Source organism: Lontra canadensis, unplaced genomic scaffold (assembly GCF_010015895.1).
Source record: "Lontra canadensis isolate GAN:19392208 unplaced genomic scaffold, GSC_riverotter_1.0 scaffold8, whole genome shotgun sequence".
NCBI classification, from domain to species: domain Eukaryota; kingdom Metazoa; phylum Chordata; class Mammalia; order Carnivora; family Mustelidae; genus Lontra; species Lontra canadensis.
The window spans coordinates 32,859,359-32,882,203 of NW_022631002.1; the positions used below are offsets into that span (position 1 = coordinate 32,859,359).

The 22,845-nt window shown below is 54.8% G+C and overlaps 1 protein-coding gene across 1 annotated transcript in view; it reads left to right on the plus strand.

Annotated features, from left to right (window-relative positions):
* ZNF423 (zinc finger protein 423) overlaps positions 1-22,845 on the plus strand; it is a 268,424-nt gene that overhangs the window by 218,512 nt on the left and 27,067 nt on the right. Inside the window, exons 5-6 of the mRNA XM_032854539.1 lie at positions 20,664-20,795; positions 22,412-22,527. Coding sequence (XP_032710430.1) covers positions 20,664-20,795; positions 22,412-22,527 — 248 coding nt within the window. The remainder of the gene's footprint in view (positions 1-20,663; positions 20,796-22,411; positions 22,528-22,845) is intronic.

The window sequence follows — 22,845 nt, forward strand, 5'->3', positions numbered from 1 at the left end:
TGGTTTGAAATGGAGTGGAGTAGGGAAGGAAAATATGATCTCCTTTAAAAAAAATTACTTTTTGGGCGCCTGGGTGGCTCAGTGGGTTAAGCCGCTGCCTTCGGCTCAGGTCATGATCTCAGGGTCCTGGGATCAAGTCCCACATCGGGCTCTCTGCTCAGCGGGGAGCCTGCTTCCCTCTCTCTCTCTCTCTCTCTCTCTGCCTGCCTCTCCATCTACTTGTGATCTCTCTCTGTCAAATAAATAAATAAAATCTTTAAAAAAAAAATTACTTTTTTTTTTTTTTCTTAGTCAAAAGGCACACACGGTGGACTCACTATGTGCTGGTCATGTGCTTAATTGTTAAAGATAGTCTCAGTGATAAGACTACTGCCTTTGCAGGTATAATCATGTGGGACTTCTTGCAGATAATTTAGTTCTTAGTTGTGCTTATATTCCTAACACCTGGCTCTGTGCTTGGCAAATAACAGAAATTAGGTATTGACTCTAATTGCCTTTATCCCTCTCCTACCAATGGTCATAATTAATAATGCTCAGGAAGTTAGTGCGGCCCAGGGGTTAAGAGCACAGCTCTGTGGCTGGAATGTTGGGCTCCATTGCTTACTGTTACCTCCTCATAGAGATTTTATGAGCTCATCCCAGATAGAAAGCATTTAGCATAATGTGGGGCACATAGTCAGCACTTAGTAAATGGTAATAATTATTAGTCCTATCTCAGAGCTGTATCGGCTGAGGCTCCGCGAGCCCAGTCGTGGCCAGCGTCTGCGTGGGTTTGCTTGGGATGCAGGACCTCAGCTCAGCACCGGCAAATCCATTCTGCCCACTCCCCATGTGCCATGGAAAATAATTTTGCACCCCAAACTGCAAAATCGCCATTTAAAGCAGTGATGTCTGCTCACAGGCAGCTTCAGAGAATTGTTTCAGCATGAGCCATTGCTCCAGCTGTGATTGCTTTTCTCACTGGGGCTGCAGGCAGTGAGTGGGTGGAGTTGGGGGGGGTCCCCCTGGCTGATGCAAGGTGGGCAGGGCTGGGAAGGATGCCCACGGAGTTTGTGGGCTCTGAGCAGGGTCGACGAGATGGGGTGGTCCTGTGGGGTCAGGGCCCCGGGCTTGCACATGTTGGGTCCCAGCATGCTGGATGTGCCCCTGCCAAGCCTGCCCGGCCCCTCCTCTTCGGGACAGCCTCCACTGGCCTGCCCAACAGCATCGGACTGGAGTGCAAGGACAAGGAATCGAGTCCCTGGGGTTCATTTCCATTGTCACTTACCACCTTTTGGGGCCCAGTGCTTAGAAAACCAGGGTTCGCATCTGCAAAATGGGTCTAAGAACCCATTTTGGGTGCTTCCGTCTGGCTCTCTCCCAAGGCTGTGAAAGAGACATGGGTGGAAAATGTTCTACAGAGTCCAAAGAACCATCTTTGGTCCCTTGACCAGCAGAGACAGCGCAGAGGGTAAGAGCCATGTCTCAGTCCTGAGGCAACCTCGTCAGAAAGCGCTGTGACCTTGGATCAGTTGCATAACTTCACTTAGTGTCAGTATCAGCCTCTGTAAAATGGGAATAAAAATAGTGCCAGCCTCATAGCACCACTGTGATAATTAGTAACTAACTCCATGCAAAGCTGGACTAGCTTCAAGTTTGTTGTGTTGTTCACACTGGATTTTTAAAAAAAGCAATTACTTGTGAGAGGCAGTGAGGGCTGTGACGTCAGGGGCCCTGCCGTCCTGTTCACCTGCGTGTCCCCAGCCCCCAGCACTGTCCTCTGCATTTAGACACTCAGGCAGTATCTCTAGAATGAGGGAAGGATCTGATCTCCCCTGAAATTGCTTCTTGGATGTCTGGCTCCACTCAGACTGTGAGCCCAGCAAAGGCAGACACCCCACCCCTGGGATCACTGCTGCAGGTGGCACCTGGCCCAGGGAGCATTTGTCATTAGAGCAAAGCCGCTCCAGGGCCTTTTTTTTTTTTTTAATATTTTATTTATTTGTTTGACAGAGAGAGAGAGAGATCACAAGTGGGCAGAGAGACAGGCAGAGAGAGGAGAAAGCAGGCTCCCCGCTGAGCAGAGAGCCTGATGAAGGGCTCGATCCAGGACCCTGAGATCATGACTTGAGCCGAAGGCAGAGACTCAACCCACTGAGCCACCCAGGGGCCCCCGCTCCAGGGCTTTGCCCCTGCAGACAGTCCCCTGCTAAATGCCCTCCCTGCTTTTTCATCCAAACCTGTTCCTCCAAGACCGCCTCCTCCAGGAAGCCATTTGTCACTCACTCGCTCATTTAACAGATATCTACCGAGCACCCATTATGTACCAGACACGTGCTGAAGTGATCCCCACCCTGCACATAGAAGGAATTTCTTCCCTCTTCGTCTTGCCCAGTTCCTATCCCTAATATTTTATCTTTCTTTCTTAAATTTATTTTATTTTTATTTTTTATTTTTGCTTTTTACTTTATTATTATTTTTTTAAATCCACCCTTCTTAAGGATTTTCCTGCCTGGTGTTATGTACCCACCTGGCTGATCTCTCTCCTTGAGTAGATGAGAGGTTTTCCTGCAAACTTTATTGAAGTCTGACGTATGTCCAGAAAAATGCACAAATCATAAATGTTCAGTCGGATGAATTTGCAGAACTGAACACATCCAGACTGAGAAGCAGAACCTGACGGCCCTCCAGTGGCTCCCACACGCCCCCTTTCCACACTGCCTCCCCTCAAGGGCAAGTGCAGCCCTCACCTTTGCACCTGTGCAATGGTCTTGTCACCAGAGGTGATTTAGAGGCAGGATACGTGTCCCCGAGTCTCCGACTCTCCAGCACAATCCCTGGCATTTGTGGAATAAACAAATGGACGGATGACAATGTCACCGTGATAATGGCCAGCGTTTCCTGCATTCTGTCTGTGCTTTGGAAGCAGTTCTTTGTGGGCTGCCTTGTCCGGCCCTACTGAGATCGGAGAGGTCAGTGGCTCACTCAAGGTCAGCTGGCCAGTGAGTGGCGGTCGCTATGACCTGGGTCTGTCCAGCCTGAGTCTGGAGCTGGCACTCTGAGCCTTCTTCCTGCTGGTTTACAGCCCTGGGCAGCGCTTCCTTTGCTGGGCCAGCTGGACACGGGCTCAGCGGGCGACAGAGCTGAGCTGTCCTTGGCGGGCGAGCTGCCGGTTCCTCACCGCGTCCGCCCACCCGCCAGGCGCCCCATTCCTCCCGGGCTGCACCAAGCCTCTGTGTGCCTCTCCAAAGGACAGGGCATATTTCTTCCCAACCCTCCTAAGACCCAGCCCGCACTGGAGGGCTTCATCATTATGCAAATTAGCTGGATTGGATCTGCTCCCGCAGAGGACTCCGGGGGCGGCAGAAGGACAGAGCTGCCTCCGGAGTGCCGGGTTGAGTCTCCGATTAGGCCAGTTGATGGGTGGGGGGCGGGGAGACATGGAGCTGGGGCTGGTGCCAATGATTTGCCCCCGGGGAGGCTGCTGGGAGTGGGGGGGCGCTGGGGACAGGTGCTGTGGGGGCGGCACAGTGGGCTTGGGCTCCCAACATTCTTGCCGAAGATGGGCCTGGAGAAAGACATTCTTTTTGGATGTATTCTTTGTGGATTGAGCCCTTTTATGATTCATCAGTAAGTAAATATCAGCTGAGGGGTGATTTGTCTCTAACAAGCTTATAAAATACTGGCGTCATTTGTGGGCTTATTGGAGTGCTGATTATAAACACTCCCCCATGCCCACTCCTCTATGTCAAATTAGCATTCGAAATACAAATATTGGGTCTTTGGACCACTTTCTACTGTCTCTTTGGAAGCCGGTGGCGTGGGAAGGGGCAGTGGTCGGACCCCAGCCTTGGCCTGGGAGCACTTAGAACTCCTTTAAAGACTTGAAGGGGTGAGGGGGGAAAGCCCTTCGCTGGGCCCTCCGAGGGGGGGGGCCTTCAGGTCCTGCAAGCCCAGCTGTTGCCCCTGCTCGTCTCGTTGCCAAGTTTCCTGTGACCCAGCTCCTCCCGGCCCCTGGAGCCTGTCATCTTCAATCTCACGGAGGGCGCAGATCTGGGCAGGCTGCATCTGGCCTGCCGAGCCGTTGGAGCCGTCGCCTCCCCCGCGAGGAGGGAGAGAGATGGGGAGAGCCAGAGCCAGCGCTGGGCCTAGCACGGCTGGACCGGGTCGTGGGGCCTCCAGCCTCCTCAGGAGGGGTCATGGCCTCCCTGACGTCTCTCGCCCACTTGGAACCCCATATCCCACCTCCCTGCTGCTTTGGGCCTCTGCTCTTGAGGCCATGAGTCGTACCAGCCATGCTCCACTGGCCTCTGAATCCTGAGTCTGCAGCAAAGCCCGTCGGCTCCCGGGCAGCCCAGCGTGGGGAGGGATGGCCACGTGTGCTTCCCCAGAGCGCCTTCCCAGCCATGCTTGGGAGCCAGTGAGGGCCCGGCCGGTGTACTCCAAGCTGTATGCGTGCCTCTGCATTGCACCCCTATCCCCATTTTACAGATGGGGAGACTGGGGCACAGAGAGCTGACTTTCCCGGACACACAGTGGCAGAATCCAGACCTGGAAAGTGACCTGCCCACCCCACTGGACAGGTGATAGAACTGAGCCTCGTTGACAGGGACTGAGGTAGGGGACAGGCAGGGACCGTCAGGGACTGGCAGGCAACGAGAAGCTGAGTATGGCCTGCTGCCATCACCCAGAGGCTCTGATGGGGAGAACCACAGGGCAGGGGCTGAGCCAGGCCATGGAGGGCTCTGTCCAACCACCTTGCCTTTCAGATGGGGACACCAGAGAGGGGACGCCGTTGTTGCTGTCGTCTTCGTCATTAATCAGGACATTAATTTTTTCAAAATTAAAGCTGTTATTCTATTTATTACAAAAGCTGCCCATGCTCCTTGCAGGAAATCTAGAAAATGCAGCCGAGTCACAAGGAGAGTGACCTCAGGTTAATGCTGAGATGATTGTACTTAGAGCTGATGGTTGCGTTCAAATCAGTGCTTTGCAGGCTGCCTTGTCTGGTCCTCCTGAGGTTCAGAGAGGTCTGTGGCTTGCCTGCCAGCCAGAGGTGACCCTCTAATGCCTTCGTGTGTGTCCATTCACTGATTCTTTCAAAAAGCACACACACATAGTGACACACACTCCTCTTTAAAAAAACAACACGACAATAGGATTGTGTTGAGTACCTGGTTTTATTTCCGCCTTCATTCGTGTGAGGTGGGAGACTAATGGGAAAAAGCTGTATGTGTTGTCTTAGAGAAGGTGTTTGTCCCTGATGCCTGGTCCTGTGAGCAGGGAGTAAATGTTGTTTCTCTCTAGAGAGCCCCCTCCCCCGAAGCAAGCCTTGATTCCCACTTTGTCCACCTTGCTGGGCGCTGGGCAATGCCCGGGCTGGGGGAGAGAGAGTTGCTGAGCAGGTGTGAGCGTGCTAGGCGTGGGGAGGAGAGTTTCTGGGTGCAAAAGAGCCGAGGTCCCCCAGTGGGGCTGGAGATGAGGGGCAGGAAGGCAGGACGTGCTTCTCTTGAGACGGGAGTTTGAGCTGTACTCTGAAGACGTGAGACTGTTGGCAGAAAAGCCCTGTGGGGACTTCCGGGGAGGCCTCGGCCTGCGGGGAGGCACCGGTGTCCTCCGTTGTGAGGCTGGCAGAAGGCTACCCCGCCTCCCATTTTCATGCGGGATCCCAGTCCCATGAACATGTACACGGCTCTCTGCAGCTGCATGGGATTTCTGCCTTTCTCAGCTCTGGACAAGGAGAAGGGATTGGAGGCTAGGATAGGGCGGAGCACTGTCCCTGCCCAGGGAAGCCAAGACATGCTCTTGAGTTTGGAACTGGAATTCAAGGTAATTCGCTAGGATCTGGTTTTTGGTTCCCGAATGACCATTCATGTCGGCCCCTTGTGTGTTCAGGGTGTGATGAAAATATAAAGAGGAGGCAGAAAAAATGTCTTGGGGGTGCCCCCCTGCCCAGAATCTAAGATTAACTTTATAGCTGGGGTTGGGGGCCACGGTCTTTGCTGTAATGGGAGATTCTGTATTGAGAAACTCTGTTATTTGCAGGACTTCAAAATGGGTTCTAGAGGAGTGTGTGTGTGTGTGTGTGTGTGTGTGTGTGTGTGTGTGTGTCCATCTCCTGCTCATGCCCCGTGGGATTAGAGGTCATCCTGTCAGACCAAGCCTTCCAATGACAGCATGGACCCTGAGTCCTCACACCAGGCCTTGGCCCTTTTGCTTGCCCTCCAGGGGAGTGGCTCCCGGGTCCTGGGCCAGCAAGTCTGTGATGTGGCATGCCAGGAGGACCGGGGGCTCTCACATGGGCCTGGTGGGGCTGCTGGGCATCCGGCTCCCATCGCCTCCTTCATCCACAAGGGCCCCCAAATCTGTCTTCCCTAGAGCTTTGCCACCCCAATGCTGGGTGTTCTTATGGGCCTGGTTTGGGGGATTGGCAAGGCTTCTGGGTGACTGCGTTTTCACACAAGTCATGTCCCTTCCCCTGGCCTCTCAGGTTTCTCACCTCTAGACAACTTGGGGGCGACAGCCAGTGTCTTATTAGCTTGTACACCCAGTGCCTTGTCCTGTGCCTGACACAGAGCCAGTAACATGACGGACATTACCAGCATGGAGGGTGGGAGGCCCGTTCACCCACAGCAGGCTGATGGCCCAGGTGCTGTGACCCTCCTCATTTTACCTGCTGGGGAACAGCCCCTGACCCAAGATCCCACAGCTGGTAGCTGGCAGGAGGGGGATTTGAACCCCGACTTGAAAGCTCTGCTTCTCTCCTTGTGCTGTACTCACTGAAGGCAGTGATCACACGAGCAGGGGTCTGTGTCCAGCCCTGAGAAGAACGTTTTGCTTGGGGAGCAGGGTCCCAGGGCTGACTCAGTCCTGTTCTGTCACCATGCGACCTGTGAGGGGAACTGTGGACCCAGAGCCATGTGTCTGAGCTCCTGCATCTGGGATAGCATCGAGACCGGACACTCACCTCCTGAATGCCCAGGGTGGGGTCCAGAGCCCTGGGGGTGAGGCTGTGCATCTAGGAACCCACCAAACTGTTAGCATTTACCGAGCCCCTCGTGTTTGTCTGGCCCTATTAGTAACGCCGCAAATGAAAGAACTGCTTTTATGTTTCCTCAGAGAACTTATTAGGCAGGACTGCTTGGGCTGCCAGGGAGAGAAAGTCAAGTTAGCTTAAGCAAAGGAATTTTTGAAAGGTACCTTTTATTTCACATAACTCTGGAGAGCGTTAGGTGCAGCTGGAACCAGAGCCTTGAAGGTCCATGTAGGACCATCTCTCAGAACATCGTGGTTGGAAGGACCCAGGCTAAGCACACAGAATTGTTCAAATCAAGGGGCAGAGTCAGGAATAAGGCCCTGGGGCTAAGGGAGGGAGTGGGTGTGACTGAAAGCAGGGGTGTCCGTCACTGTGGCAGAAGGATGTAGCTTTTGCTCTAGGAGTGCGAGAGTCGTCCTTGAGGAGCAGAACGAAGGGATGGGCACAGAACCCGGGCGCACCCTCTGGTCAGTGTGCGCTCTAGGGAGTGAAGACCGGAGATGGGAGCATGCGTGGAGAGGAGGGGCCCGGAAGGTGGGGAGCGATGGACGAAGGGCTAGGCGTAAGATGTACTTTTTGATGAAGGTATATGAAGCTTCCTCTTCCAAGAAGGTAAAAGGCAGGTGCCAGCCACAGCGGTACGGAGGGGCCTTCCTCTGCCACAATGCATGGGTCTCGAGCTGCATGCGTTTCCCCCCAGCTGATGGCAGCTGTTCTGCTCACTGAGCCAGCAGGGAGAGTGGAGGGCTACACGGGGGCAGCTCCGTCCCCTCCCAGCCTCTCCCCCGTCAGCCTGCCCCATCCTCTGGACTCAGGCTGCTAGTCCCCTACTCCTCTGGGGACACAGGAAGGGGCGCTGTCCACAGCTGTCTGTGAACTACCTTCTTGGGCTAGGAATGATGGGTGGAGTGGTAGTGGGCCCCAGATTTGGGGGGACTGGTGGCAGGTGATGAATGGAGCTGGCCGTGGACAGAGGCAGACTGGCCAGCCTCTGGGAGCCGGGCCGTGGGGCCTCAGCTGCCCCAAGTTGGCAGACCCCCGCATCTGGTCTCTGGGTGCTGGGTCCAAATGATTCCAGACTACCATCTGGGAGAACATAGATCTGGAAGCTGACCATATCAGTAAATGCATGCTACTGCGAGCTCGAGGCATCCAGCAGGCCTGTTAGGCTCGGTCCTGGGTCTGTTGGAGGATGAAAGAAGACCGGGACCCTCTGCCCTCAGGCAGGTGATATTTTCAATGGGTGGTTGCGGGGAGGGAGTGGAGACCAGAGTGGACGAGAGGACGTCTGACCCCAGAGACCACCTCGGAGGGCCGTGCGTGTGACTCTAAGCTGTGCTCTGTCTCGTGGCTTTTGAGCCGAACTGAAGGACGAGCTTCTCCCTCGGAGTAGGCTCAGTGTGGGCGTGATGGTCGGGGTCGGATGGCGACTGGAAGGATGTAACATTGCTTTGAGTGTGTCCATGTATTCCATGTTGCGTTTGCATTTCCAATTTGAAATCCATTTTCATTTAACTTGGGTCACGGCAAAGCCCCAGTTCTTGGAGGTGTGGATAGCAGAAGCGGAGTAGGAAACCCCACAAACAACTTAGCTAAGCGTTAGGAATGCAAGCATTTGCTTCCTTCATCAGCATCTGGGCTAAGGCAGTTTAAAGGGGCATTCTTTAATCTCTCTCCGGGCCTTGACCGCCAGCAGGTGTCCTGTTTGCTGACATTCCATACTTCTCAGGGAGCAGAGGACACAGGCTGCTTCGTGAGAGGAAGTTCAGGGGTATGGCAGGTGGGCTTCCAAACTAGCTAGGGACCCAGTTGTTATCCCTCGACTTCAGAACCTATTGGTCCAAAGTTACCCATTTCCTTGGGTTATGCCTTTCAGAGAAGCTTTACTACTCTTGAATGTTCCTGAATTCCTCCATATTCTTATCTGCCCTGGGCAGAGTGGCCACATAATGATTAGGGTAGACGTTTAAGTTGAAGGTCAGAGAGGCTCACAGTTGGGCAGTTTTCCACAAAGGGGAATCCCGACAAGAGCTAACAAGTAAAAGGGATGAGAAGTTCCTTAAAACATTTTGGAACACATACACTCCAAATCAGTGACTATCTTTAAAACACTGCTGCGTACCACACACCATTGTAGGGTTGGGAGTACAGTGTTGGTCCGGACAGGGAGAGCCCGGCCCTCACGCTGCCGGCATTCTAGCCCAGCGCCGTCCCCTAGAACTTTCTGCCGTGACGGAAATGTTGCGAGCTGTCCAAATCAGTAGCCGCTAGCCACGTTGCTGTTGAGCACTTGAAACGTAGAGCTGAAGTTTTACTTTTATTTAACGTTCATCAGTTGAGATTTAAAGAGTGGCTAGGAAGGATGGTAGGAAGGACGGTACTGGACCATGTGGATCCAGCAGAGGCATGTGGTTTTGAAAATGTTATGATAGAACCCAGCCCAGTCTTGTGACTTAACATTGCCCAGAATGTTGCTGAGGAGTGGGAATGCCAGGGTCCAATTAGTGTGGCCAGAGCAGAGGAAGGGGCGGATTGGCCGCCTCCCGTCTGAGCTTCCGCCGTTAGGAACGGCGGAGAGGGCTCTGTGTCTCTCTGGTTGGGAAACTTTTTGGAAAACCGGGCACTGCCTGCCTTCTTCGTGGGCGCGCTGCGTTTGTGCACGTGGAGAGCTCCGGGTTTTTGATGCATTGCCGCGCTCCTTTTAAAAACAGGCTCTTGGTACGGGAAAATGATGTCAGAGGCAGAGAAAGCCCTTGTAGGGGAAGCGGGCCTCATTCACGTGTCCCCGGCAGGGTTGGTGACAATCAGGGTTTGGCGGTCTGCCTGTCACGTTAATTGTATATTATTAGAGGGGCATTAATCTGATGATTATTAACATGATGGATTTTTAAGCAGTTGCCTTGTTGGGGAAAACTGGAACCTGAAGATCAGGGATCTCCGTCCGTAGGTGTTCGGTGTGTTAAGCAAGAATTTGCTGCTTGTTTGGCCTTGGGGACCCCTGGGGGATGCCGTAAGGTCTTCATTTCCTGAGGGCCTTTTTCTCTGTCAGGTGGAAGGGGGTGTGTGTGAGGAGGGCAGTGGAATGTCTTCATCAGCAAGATGCGTCGAGCCCCTAAAGGGTCAAGTTCCAGAAGTTTGGGTTCGGGAGCATTCTCTCTCCTTCGTGTGGGTGAGTTGGTCAGTCACCCATGCATTTACTTTTTCCATCAAGCGGCTCCGAGAGGCCCCTCTCATCTCTTAGTGACCTATCCGGGGCCTGGTCGGTGACTTTGTCTTCACCAAGGACAGCCAGTCAGCACGTCCTAATGCTTATGCCCAGCTCAGACTGCTGAGAGGCCCCTGTCTTTGTCAGCCACCACACCCTGCTGGCAAGCAGAGGCCTGTGCGAAAGGCCTGTGCATTTCCTCATGAATCACCCAGGACCATGCGGAAGCAGGCCGTGCACTTGGAAGCACTCCATTGTGGATCTCTGCCCCGGGCCAGCGTCTCTGTCTGAGACTCTCAGAGCCCTGGTGCCCTTGGGGAATGCCCTGCATGGGCCAAGCTAGCAGGAAGGGCAGGCCCAGGCCGGACAGGTGCCGTTTGAGTCCGAGACACGCCCTTGTCCCCCGGCCCTGGTTTGGACCTCCATGGAAATCCCACTGAGTTTTAGTGGGATTTAGAACCGTGAAGAAAGAAGAAGGGTTGGCTTCAGGTGCATCTGAGGGGCGGTGGAGTCGGCTGCCGTGGTTGGAAGTAGGAAGCTAGGTGAGCCACGGTTGAACAAAGGGTCTGAAATCCAGAGACCACTTTTGCCATGACAAATATGGGGAGTGGTGTGGAGGTGGAGGAGGAGAGAGACCAGGGAAGCCGACACAGAAGCCTTGGCCAGATGGGCATAACATAGATCGAGTACCTACAGGTGCCAGGTGCCATGTCAGAGCTCCTTAAACATTTCCCGGGATGGAGGGCTCTGCTGGTGACCCCCACAGTGCCCACCGTGTTCCAGGCCTTGGGCGTGGAGTTTCAGGGCAGAATCAGGCCCGAAATCACGGCAGCTTGGTAGTAATACTGTGGTCAGCATTCTTTACCTCGTTCTCACTCCCTCTTCTTCACAGCCCTGTCAGGGAGATGGCATTCTCCCCATTTCACAGGCGAGAAGACTGAGCTCACAGCACCGTGCTCAGCGCAGTCACCCTGCGCATCTGAGGCGGAGCCAGGAACGGCCTCCACGCTGCCTGGTTTTCAGCCCTGTTTCCCCCTCCGCTCCCAGACGACGCTCATCTTGATGGAACAGGGGTGAGTGGGGGGCAGTCAGTTGAGCTGTCCTGTTTGCAGTGATGGGAAATCTCCAGGGGAGTTTCCCTGGAATCATCCTCAAACTTAACTGACCCCTCGCTAACATTCGTGTGACGTGGCTCTTGGGAGCAGCCGGTCAGTGGAACCATCTGGAGTCTTCTGACTTGAGTTTCAGAGGAAAAGAGAATGCTCGAGTCCTTCTAACTCAGGGTAGCAGGGTCCTGGAGACGCGCCTTGGCCAGATGGCTGTCTTGCCATGGGAACCCCAGGGTGAGCGGGAGGGGTGGCTGAGCCAGCCAGGCCTTCCCTGGGGGTAGGGGGGGTGGGACCAGGACGGAGGGCCTGCAGGTGTCCCTCTGCTCAGCCTGCCTCCCTCAGACTCCATGGGGACCCCTCCCCCAGGTGCAGAGATGCGCATCTGCCTGGCATCCCGGTCCAGCCTCTTGGCTGGGGACACGCCTCTGGCAGAGGGGAGCCTCCCCCCCACCCTGGAATAAAGCCAAGCAGCCTCGCGATGAGGCCAGGCTGGACCGACACGCCTGAGCAGCAGAGGAGAGGAGACATCGGAGGCCAGCTCCTCCAATGGATTCCTACCGGATGCTGGCCTGCGAGAGGGCCCAGTGCTTCCGGCAGGAAAGATGCCAGGGGTGTGGTGGGGGAGGGGCGCCCTTTCCATCCGAGCACCTGCCCACAGGCCAGAGCAGAGTGGCACTCTGCAGAGGTGGGGGATTCCGTCTCCCCCTCTCTTCTGTGGGCCGGTAGCCTCTGTTTGGACGGGCCACACTGGTTTATTGTGGCGGCCTCGTCAGTGCCGAATGGGGATGTTGGTGGATACCTGGGTAAATAAGTATAAATAGTTTTCTTTCTGATATGTGACCGGATTATTTTCCAGTTGATTTCAAGCCTTGGCCCCAAGTGGCCCACAGATCAAAAAAAGATAAGGGTCAGTTACAAGGTTGAGCTCATTCTCCGTTGCCATGGCAACTGACCTCAGGCAACCCTCAGAGGACTACACCCAGCTCCCCAGGTGATATTTTTACTGTCCACGCCATCAATCCCAAGCCTTTCAAAACTCAGACTGCCTAATTGTCAGGGCTCTGTTTTGAAGAGGCTCCGGGTCCCCCATGGGGCCCTGGTTCAGGCTGCCAGAGCTCATTTATAAGCCTTTCTGAAACACGGGGGACCAGAAGATGGGTCCCTCACAGCCAGAGAGGCCTGGGAAGGTGCCCCCACGGGGAGGAGGAAGGGCACAGCCCATCCTCCAGGATTAATTAGGAAAACGGGAGCCCAGAATGGGGGGGCAGTGGTGGTGGGGTGTGCCTTCAAGCAATGTGTTCTTGAGTGAGGGGAGGCCCTGATTGGCCCCGAGCACGCCAGCATTTGGGGTCTGAGGCAGCGGGGATGCCAGGAAGCTCGAAACACTGTCAGCCACTGCCCCTAGAGTGTCCAGCAGCCCCTCGAAAGAGACCCCAGGTCATTCTCATTCCAGTTGTGATAAGAGGAGAGTATTTCTCAGTCTTCTGTAAAATGTCGACAACAAGTGACTGTAGAAAACTTTTCTCTCTTTTAGAGATAGAAGCATACAATCCTGGGAAAGATTACTGCTATGAACGCGCGTCTTCATGGCTTCCGATAAGATGGGCATCCCCAGAGGCCTTTTATAGGACTCAGGACTCCTCGAACTTGAAGGCATTCCTGAATCACAGGGCACTTTAAAAATGCAGATTCTCATTCTGTGGGTCTGGGATGGGGCCTGAGATTCCACATTTCTCACCAGCTTCTGGAGGTGTGGGGGCTTCGGGTCTGGGGACCAAAACCTGCCTAGCTGGGCTGTAGTTACTCAGAGCCATCAGGGCCTAAGGTGTTGGGGTTCCCAAGATCAGCCCTTGCCCCTACTTCCATGTTCCCCCAGTTCCTGCCTGGCCTCTGGGGAAGGGCTCACCCACAGACCCTGTTTTCTTCCTTTGTCCCTTGTCAGCTCCCAGGTCAAATGTCACATACCCCGCCCCACTTCCCTTGCAGCCTGCCTTGGTTCATTTCCTTGTGGTATTTAATAACGAATCAATAGATAAACAGCCCGATCTGGCTGTCCAGATACTAGTATCTGCCCTCTTCTCTTCCACCCAAAGGTCTTTGTTCCTTACAGAGAACAAAGGACTGTGTCCCCCATTGGCCTATGTTTCTATTTCCTGTTTGGTGCTTGTTTACCGTGGTTGCTTTCTTACTAGGACAGCATCGGAGGGGTCCTCTCCTGGGGTCCCCCTCTTGCCTGCTCATTTACCTGGATGGATGCTGGGCTGCTTGTTCTCCTTATCTCTGTGTGCCCCATGTGCATCTGAGCCCGGGCCCCGGGATCTCAGGGGTTTTTACTTGACCTGAGGCTTGGGGTGGGCTGTGGAATTGAAGGCTGGTGAATTTATCACCCGAGTGGGGAGCAGAGATTTTCAGCTCGATGAGGCAGCCTGTGCGTCCCCTGCCTCCCTCCATTCCCAGAAATGCCGTTGCAAGGACAGTGCCACAGCCCGGGGCTGGCCCACGCCAGTCACTGTGTGGGCTCCTCCCTGCTTACCTGGGGACAGTTCCTAGCCCTCCTGCCAGCTGGAGCTGGTGCTGGCAAGGGGACCTCCAGGCTCAAATGGGGAAGCCAGGAGGGTACTTCTCTCCGTCCTCCTTCTCACCCCCAAATTCTGGATGATCAAGGAACAGAGGGTGGCTTGCTGGGTCCCAGGTCTCAAGTCCTGGGCCTATTTTGGTATTTTCTGAAGGTATAGAGGGCTGCTTAGGGTGACCGTGTGCCCCCACCCTGGCCTTGGCCACCTTGCTGACATAGGACATGGGTGCTGCCCCTTTAAGGCTTTTTTTCCTTTTTGCTCCACTGAGGGGGACCCTCCAGGTCTGTACTCCTGAGGCAGGCCATTCTACTAGGATCTGATTAGCAAGTTTCTGAAGGCAGCTACACATTTTGGAAGCCACCAGTCCTTATAGTTTGGGCGGAGAGAACATCGGTGTGTGGTAACCAGCATTTCCCAGCAACCATACCCCATGTTCCAAGCACTGTACTAAGTGCTTTGCATGAGTTGCTCATTCACTATTTATTGAGCACCTACTATGTGCCAGGTCCTATTCTAGGCACTGGTGACATAGCATGAGCAAAATACCTCTCAGGGAGCTTACATTACTCTGTGCTGGGGTATGTGTGTGTGTGTGTGTGTGTGTGTGTGTGAGAGAGAGAGAGAGAGAGAGAGAGAGAGAGAGAGATGTGCGAGAGAGGAAGTCAGTTAAAGAAAACAAAATAGTCAACTCTGTAATACTCCAGGTGGTGATAAGCACTATAAAGGAAATTAAAGGTGGGTAAGGAGCTAGAAAGGGTGGGGTGTGTGCTGCTTTAGCAGGGGGCATCCAGAAAGGCCTGTCAGAGGAGGTAGCATTTAGGCAGACTCCTGAATGAAATGAGGGAAGGAGGACAAGGAGGTGGTCTGGGGGAAGAGAGTTTCATTGAGGGCAGACATCCTGCGCCAGAAGCTGCCCTCTTGGCAGCCTTACAAAAACCCTGTGATGATGCTTCCCATTTTCTAGCAGAAGGAGCTGAGGCTCAGAGAGGTTCAGTAACTACCCAAGTACACACAGCAAATGACTGGAACTGGGACTCAAACTTAAGCGTTTCTCGTTCTCCCTTCTGTGTCCTTAATTGCTGCTCCCCAAGTGGAGGTGGCTAATTACGCCCGCCGTCAACGGAGGTGCCAGTCACTGGTCCTCTCCCCTGGGAGGGGTCTGTGCCATAATGACACCACTCCCGGGTCAGCTTCCCCGAGTGGGGTCCCTGCTCAGAGAAGGGCCTGGCCCAGCGATATGGCGGGAGCAGGTCGCGCTCAGTGCACGAGAGCCCGAGAACAATGCGCCGTCCACTCCCCGCCGCAGCCGCCTGCCCCTCCCTCCCAGGCAGCAAATTATGGCCTCCGAATGTGTGCCCAGGCCTGCCTTTGACATCAGTGGGGCCCACCTGAGCTTCACCTTCAGGATTCTGATAATCAGCTCTCTCTCCTCCTGGCTTCCCCCAAGACCTGTATGGAAATAAGTATGTGTCTGCCAGGATCAAATGCTTTTGGAGACAAAAGTCGGTACCGAGGACATTACAGGGAGCTATCATCTCGGCACGACACTCTTCCACAAAGCCCTCTGCCCCTCTTTTGGGCTGACACAGTTTCAGCCTGAAAGGTTCCAGCAGGATGACTTGGTTTTAAGCAAAAGCACATCCTATTATTTTTTTGAGAAATGAAGTGTAAAATTAACACTTATTATTCCTGAGCAGAGGCAAAAAAAAAAAAAGAGAGAGGGAGGGGGGGGGGGGGGGTTTTGGGGGGGGGGGTACTCTGGGATATTCATGCTTGCTGGGTTGTTTCTTTGGCAGTTATGGTTTTTATTTATTTTTATTTAAAAAAAAAAATCATAAGAAATCAATGGATTCCCCATGCCAGCCCCGACTTACGGGGACTGGGAGGAAAGATCTGGCACAGTGAGCAGGCAAAAATCTGCATTTCACTTTACAAATGAGCAGGGCTGTATAATTCACTGGAGTTGTGTGGGTCTCTCTTATGGATGCCTGTCATGTGCTACGAAAAAAAAAAAAAAGAAAGAAAGAAAGAAAAGAATAAAAAGGAGAGGAAGTGATTTTGCGTCTTAACTCACAAAATCCTCCAGCCCCCCCGTGCCGGGGCGCAGGGGCCTGCGGGCTCCCAGACAGCTTTGTCATTCTGCTCCAAGGTGTCTGCCGAGGCTGTGCGATCTTACATAATTCGGGAAAGTTACTCTCAGAGGGTGCTGCTCTCCGAGGAGCCCGCGGCTTGGGACGGACGAGAGGTCGTCCGTGTCGGTGGGGTAAGGAACCACGGGTGGTGATGGACTCGGTCCGTATCCGTGGGCTGGCTGCTACCGGGTCACCGGCGTGCACAGGAGTGTTGGCACACTAACTAGGGCAGTGCCCCCCCCCATTTTCCTGGATGGCTGGATAGGGAGAGGTACACAGGGGACACCCCAGGGAGCTCCTCCCACTACCTCGGGTGGGGAGAGGGCATGTCCTTCAGAAAGAAGGTTTGCAGACCTGAGGTCCAGCCCGAGTGGGAGAGATTCTTGGGTCTGCGGGAGCCCCTCTGGCTTTCTTATTTTTTGCTCCGTGTTCACTTAGCGCTTGTTTTATGTTCCCTCCCCCGTCTCACCAGGTTTGAGTCTCTTTAACATGTTGGGGGGCCCGGAGGCAAGGAAAGGGAGCAGGGACACGCGGTTGTGTACCAGGCTCTCAATCTAATTAGCCCACAACCTCGCATCGACACTGGTTTGGGGGTGTGAAGTGCTGAAATGGTAGCTGTTTGGGGCCCCGGACCCGGCTAGCGGCACCAGGGCTGCCTGACTGTGCACACATTCCTGAATGCGGGTGCGGGGTGTAGCGGCGTCTGTGAATCAGGGGGGACTGGCTGATGAATGGCTTGGCACTCGGAGAACGGAAAGCGACTGTCAGACATGATTTCTCTGATTTATAAGTTGCGGGAGCCTTCTTTGTCCTCTCGGTGTTTGTGCATCAGACGGCATGTCTCCATTCACAGCCAAGTGGATCAAGGCCCCGCTCGGCAGAGAGCAGTAAATCCTCCTTTGCCATCCCTGCCCGGGGAGCTGGCTCTGGCTGGGCAGGGGGAGAGGGCCCAGCCGGGGGCGTCTTTCCTCTGTGAGTATTTCCCGAGCTCCTTCTGCGGGTCCAGGTGGGGCCTGATGCTCTGGGGGCTGGAGGAGGGAGAGCCATTATCTGTACCCATCACCTAGTTGCCAGGCTCAGAAAGACTCCTAGGATATGGCTAGAGGAATCCAGGGTCACCGTGTCCAGCCAGGTGCAGCCGTGCACGCTGGCGTAGTCAGGGGAGGCTGCCTGGAGGTGGTGTGCAGGTGGGATCCACATGGATGAGAAGGGCTTTGAATCCTGTTCAGAGCACTGCCCCCAGTTGGCTGTTAACCTTAGCAAGTGTTCGAATTCTCTTTCCTAGAAATGGGGTTTTACCGGCCAGCAGGGTTAATTCTGATATTTAATTTATGTTCTCAGCTTAAAATCATCATTGCACATCCCGTCTGCCTTGTTAATGCCCAAGAGGTGTCCACATTCTACCAGGGAGGCCATCCATAATGATGGTACTTCTCTGCCTTTCGTTCTTCCATTCCTTACTTTGTGCCAGGCACCGAGAAGCATTGTTTGTGTGGGGGGCGGGGGTGTGTTGGGGGGTCTTCTGAGGCAGCCCCCACACAGGAGGCCATCTCTAATTATGATGAGAGTCTCCCCAAGGGAAGCGGAGGACGTGAGTAGGGCCTGTGTGGCAAGCGTGCTGAGCCTGCCCCGCGTCCCCAAACTTGTCAATGAATTCCTTTTCTGCCTGAGTCTCTGCCGGGTGCATGTGGCCTAGTTGCCAGGGCTCCAGGGGCACGACAAACACCCGGTAGATTCCAGCCAGTGGGCTATGTGGGGCAGGCCCACCGGCACGTGCACGTGTGTGTGTGCGCCTCTGCGGGGGTGCCTGGGGAGGGGGGCTGGGGGATGGCTGGGCCAGGGGGAGGCATGCTGTCCCTGTCAGCCCCTGCCAGGGCCTGGGGACCCAGGGACTCGCCAGGAGCCTCAGCCCATCTGTGTGCATGTCTTGCCACTGGCAGAGCCCCTCTGCTACCGAATTCTTGCCTTTGAGGGCAAATCAGAGCACCTGGCACCTTCGGGGCGGCTGGTTCCCTGGGGGAGCCCGAGAGGGAGCCTGTGTCCTTGGCTGTCCCAGATAATACTCTCACTGATACTGGCATGCTTGACAACAAACACTAACTGAGCACTTGCTGTGTGCCGGGGCTGCTTAAAACCCTCTTTAGGTATTAACCCATTTACCTTTTTGGGGGGAAAGATTATTTACTTGAGAGAGAAAGAGCCCAGGGTGGGGCAAAGGAAGAAGGAGAGAGGAATTTTAGCAGACTCCTCACTGAGCTCAGAGCCTGCTGCAGGGCTTGAACCTATCACCCTGAGCTCAGAACCTGAGCCGAAACCAAGGGTCGGACGCTCAACGGACTGTGCTGTCCAGGGGCCCCTGTGTTAACTCATTGAATTGTCACATCACTATAAAAGGAGGGCTACTGGAGAGGGGTGGCATTTTTTGAAGACTTTTTAAAATTATTTTTAAAAGATTTAATTAAGTATTTGAGAGAAAGAGAGAGTACGTGCATGTGGGGTGGGGAGGGGCAGCTGGGGGAGGGGGGAGAGGGACAAGCAGACACCCCACTGAGCACGGAGCCTGATGCGGGTCTCTATCCTAGGACTCTGAGATTATGACCCGAGCCGACATCCAGAGTCAGATGCTCAACCGACTGAGCCACCAAGGCACCCCAACTTTTATTACTTTTTTACAGCAGTTTTAGATTTATGATAAAATCGAGAGGTCAGATACAAATTTCCCTTCTAGGCCCTGCCCCACAGGTGCATAGCCTCCCTCACCCAGGCCACTCACCAGAAGGACCGCGTCCCTGTATTTTGCAAAGACGAACCTACAGCGACACACCGTAATCGCCTGAAGTCCGTAGTTTGCCTTGGAGTTGCCCCTCGGTGTCGTACCTTCTGGGGGTGTGGACAAATGTGTCATGACGTACATCCGTCATTGTAATACGCTAGAGAGTGTGCTTTGACCTCACAGTTCACTTCAGCGCGAATAATACTCCGTCCTCCGGATAGACCACAGTTTGGGTATATCCGTTCACACACGGAAGGGCGTCCTGGTTGCTTCTGAGGCTCGGAAAGTATGAATAAAGTTGCTATAACCATCCGTGTGCAGCTTTTTGTGTGACAGAAATTTTCAGCTCCTTTGGGTGGGAGGGAGATCTCCAGGGAGGGAGATGGCTGGATCCTATAGTGAGAGTGTGTTTCACTTTGTGACAAGCCGCCGAACCGTCTTCCACGGCGGCTCTGCCGTTTTGCGTTCCCAGCAGCAGGGGGTGGGAATTGCTGTTGTTCCACATCTTTGTCAGGACTTGCTGTCATCGGGGTTCTGGATTTTGGCCCTTCTTGTGGGTGTGTATGTGAAGGAAGGCAGTTACCGTGTATTTGAGAAAAGAGGAAACCGAGGCACACAGAGGTTACGTAACTTGCCTAAAATCATGCAGCGAGTGGCAGCACGGGTTTCCAAGCCTGGATGAGGTGACCCTCACGCCAGGATGACTCCCCGCCATGCCGCCTGCCGAGCCACGGGCCACACTGGTGGCAGACGCTGGCCCCTTCCATCCTCACACAGCCTCATGGGACAGGGGATCGGGGACACTCATTTACTCTAAGTGAACTGATGCCTGGGCCCCACCGTGTGGAGAAGCAGCCAGGATTCGAACTCTGACTTGCTGACTCTGGGCTGGGGCGCCAGACCTTGGCTCTGCTCCCCTGGGTGCTGGCGAGAGGCCAGTTCCCCGGGACACACTCTCTTCCCTGGGCCCCTTTGAGTGAAGGTTTGAGGTCATCGCAGCTCCCAGGTGGGTAGATGGAGCCACGTTCTGATCTGAAAGGACAGGGTGTCTGCCCTTTGTCCATCAGATGCTGTCCATAGGCCATCTGTTCTAAAATTTTTAAAAAGATCATTTTGTTGTTGTTTTAGTGATATCTACTGATGGCGGCTCAAGTGGCCAGCATGCCCTGGGCGATGGGCATCCCTTCTTCACCTCTGATCTCACCACCCCCAACCCGGCCCCCAGGCTTCAGGCATTCTGCCTTCCTGCTACCAGCAAGCTAGCGCATCATGGGCTCACCTCAGGGCCTTTGCCCTTGACTGTCACCTAGGGAGTCCCCATGTTCTCTTGTCACCTACTGACACTGTGTTATGTGTTGGTCATCTTTATTATGTGTCTCTCTCACCCCTAGAATGGGGACAAGCACGTTCTCTGTTTAGGTCTCCACAGAATCCCCAGCTCAAAGTGCCTGGCACATAGCATGTGCTCAGTAAATATGCTCCTGGATTTTTAAAAATTCTGGTTGTTCTCCTTCCTCTGTGCAGACCCCATCCTGGGCTCCTCTCCACCGTGACGTGGTCTCAGATTCAAGCTGTTGATCATGGCCTGCACACATTCTTGCTTGACCAGCAAGAGAGATCACAGCAAATGATGCCTTCACGAACCAGAAATGTGGGGCCAGCCTCTGGGGTCTGTCGGCCTCTGGGGGCAGGGCCATCTGGAGCTGGGTTGGGTCTCGGCATCTGTGGCCCCTGCACCAGCCCTAGTTCTGGGGACCAGGGAGAGGCTGGCTTGGGCTATGCTGGGGGCCCCTGGGCTCCTGCCCAGAGGACACAGTTTACAGGGTCACTGATGGCCGCCATTTTCCTTGCAGAGGAAGGCATCAACCACGAGTGTAAGCTGTGTAACCAGATGTTCGACTCCCCAGCCAAGCTCTTGTGTCACCTCATTGAGCACAGCTTCGAGGGCATGGGTGGTACCTTCAAGTGCCCCGTGTGCTTCACAGGTGAGTGTGCTTGGGGTGGGGGAGGGGATGCAGGGCCTAACCCTTTAATTATTGGACCTCAGCCTACGCTCGTGCCCTGACATGGACTTGGAGTCCCCAAGGGACCCACTGCCCATCACCATGCCTGCCCCATGCAGAGCTGGCCTGCCCCCCCACCTCTGGCCCCTACTCTTAGGCAGGTTGAGGGCCTTCTTTCCTAGCTCACCCCTCACTGCTCTGCATAACTGCTTTTTCCAGCCCAGCCTCACCCCTCTGTTGCCTTCCGTGGGCTCCAGTCTCCTCTCCCTGAGCTGCGAGCTCTGTCCAGCAATAGTGGGGTGCTTTCTATACACATCTCCTGGCTTCTCCACCTCCTGGGCCTGCCTGGGCCCCTGCTCCATCCATGCTCCAGAATGGAGGGGTCAAGGGTAGCTCTCCTGGCCAAGTCCCCAGCCCCTGGCCCCCACCCCCAGCCTGGCTGCCCGCCCAGGCGAGCGGCTGTCCCGGCCCGAGGCGAGTCTCAGGGGCTCTGCCATCCCCCCCTCCTGCTGCCCAGATGGCAGCCGGTGTGCGTGGGGGAGCCCTGGCCTTCCCCCTGCCTCCCCCGACATCTGTCGTCTGCCATGGCAGGAAGCCCACCCCGGGGAGGGTGCCTGGCGGGAGAGGATTTCTGAAGTGCTCACCTCCCAGACACACAGCTGCCTCGGGGCCACCTCCTGTGTGCGCCCAGGGCCGGGGCTGCCTCGTGGACAGTTGCCACCAGGAAGCCAGGGCTGTGACCCACTCCACGACGGGCCTAAGGAAGGGGCTGTGCTACGGGGAGAGTCCCTGCACACTCACACGCCTCTGGGGTGCATGGGAGTCTTGGAACATGCTGGGGCCACTTCCCCCTCAGTCTCGGGTGCTCCCCCCCATCTGCTAACCATCATACCCTATGGGCCAGGCGGAGACTGGCACCAAGGGGCTTTGGCTGCCAGGTCTGCTGACCCAGGACACGGGGCCTCTGCATGGAGATCGGAGGAATATAACCTCAACAAGAATAGTAATTCGTGTTTATCGAGCATCTTCTTGTACCAGACAATGTGTTACATTTATTTAATTCAACCCACAGCTCTACCGCCTGTTAGCAGTGGGACCTAGGACGGGTCATTTAACGTTCCCAGTGCCTCAGTTTCCTCGTCCATAAAATGAGGGTAACAATAGTGCTCGCCTTACAGGCCGGTGCTAGAGTTAGGAGCCCACATGCAGACAGTGTCTGGCAAGGGGTGATGGTGATGGCGATGACATTTCCTCCACGAATCATGTGCCAGGCCATCTTCTAAGCATTTTGCAAGTATTAACCCATTTGATCCTCCCAGTCACCCAATGAGCTACATACTTTAATGATCCTCATTTTTTTCAGGAGAAGAAATGAAGCCCAGAGAGGCTCAGTGACTTACCCAGCGTTGCACAGCCCCTTGGTGGCAGAGCTCAGCTCCACTGGCTCTGCTCCCTCTAGTAGCTGCCGGTGGTCTCCTAGTAGCCCCATATTTGGCTGACTATGTCCGTGGTTGTGTGATTCCCTACTTGTGAATGGGGTGGGGGTGGCCAGGCTGGTGTCTCCAGAGTCTGGCCCTGACAGCTGTGTCCGTGTCCAGTCTTTGTCCAGGCCAACAAGTTACAGCAGCACATCTTTGCCGTGCACGGGCAGGAGGACAAGATCTACGACTGCTCGCAATGCCCACAGAAGTTCTTCTTCCAGACCGAGCTGCAGGTGAGTACCTTTGTCCATTGCATGCCCCTCCTGGGACTCTTCGGGGCCCCTGTGGGCACGGAGGGTCGTGGGGTGAAGCCAGGATGGTGGGGTCTTGTACTTAGCCTCACCCCCACCCAAAGAGGAACAGGTGCTTGTTGTGGCACCAGTGGATGTCCTCGTGGAGGCTCACGTGTGGTGGCCTCCCGGCCTCTGTTGCCCAGCACTCTTGGACGAGCAGACCCGGAGCAGCAGACCTGCTGAGGAGTCAGAGGCTCTCAGTGCTGGGGTCTCCGCGCTGGCCCCTGCCCGTCTTAGGGATCCTATTTCTTCCCCAGT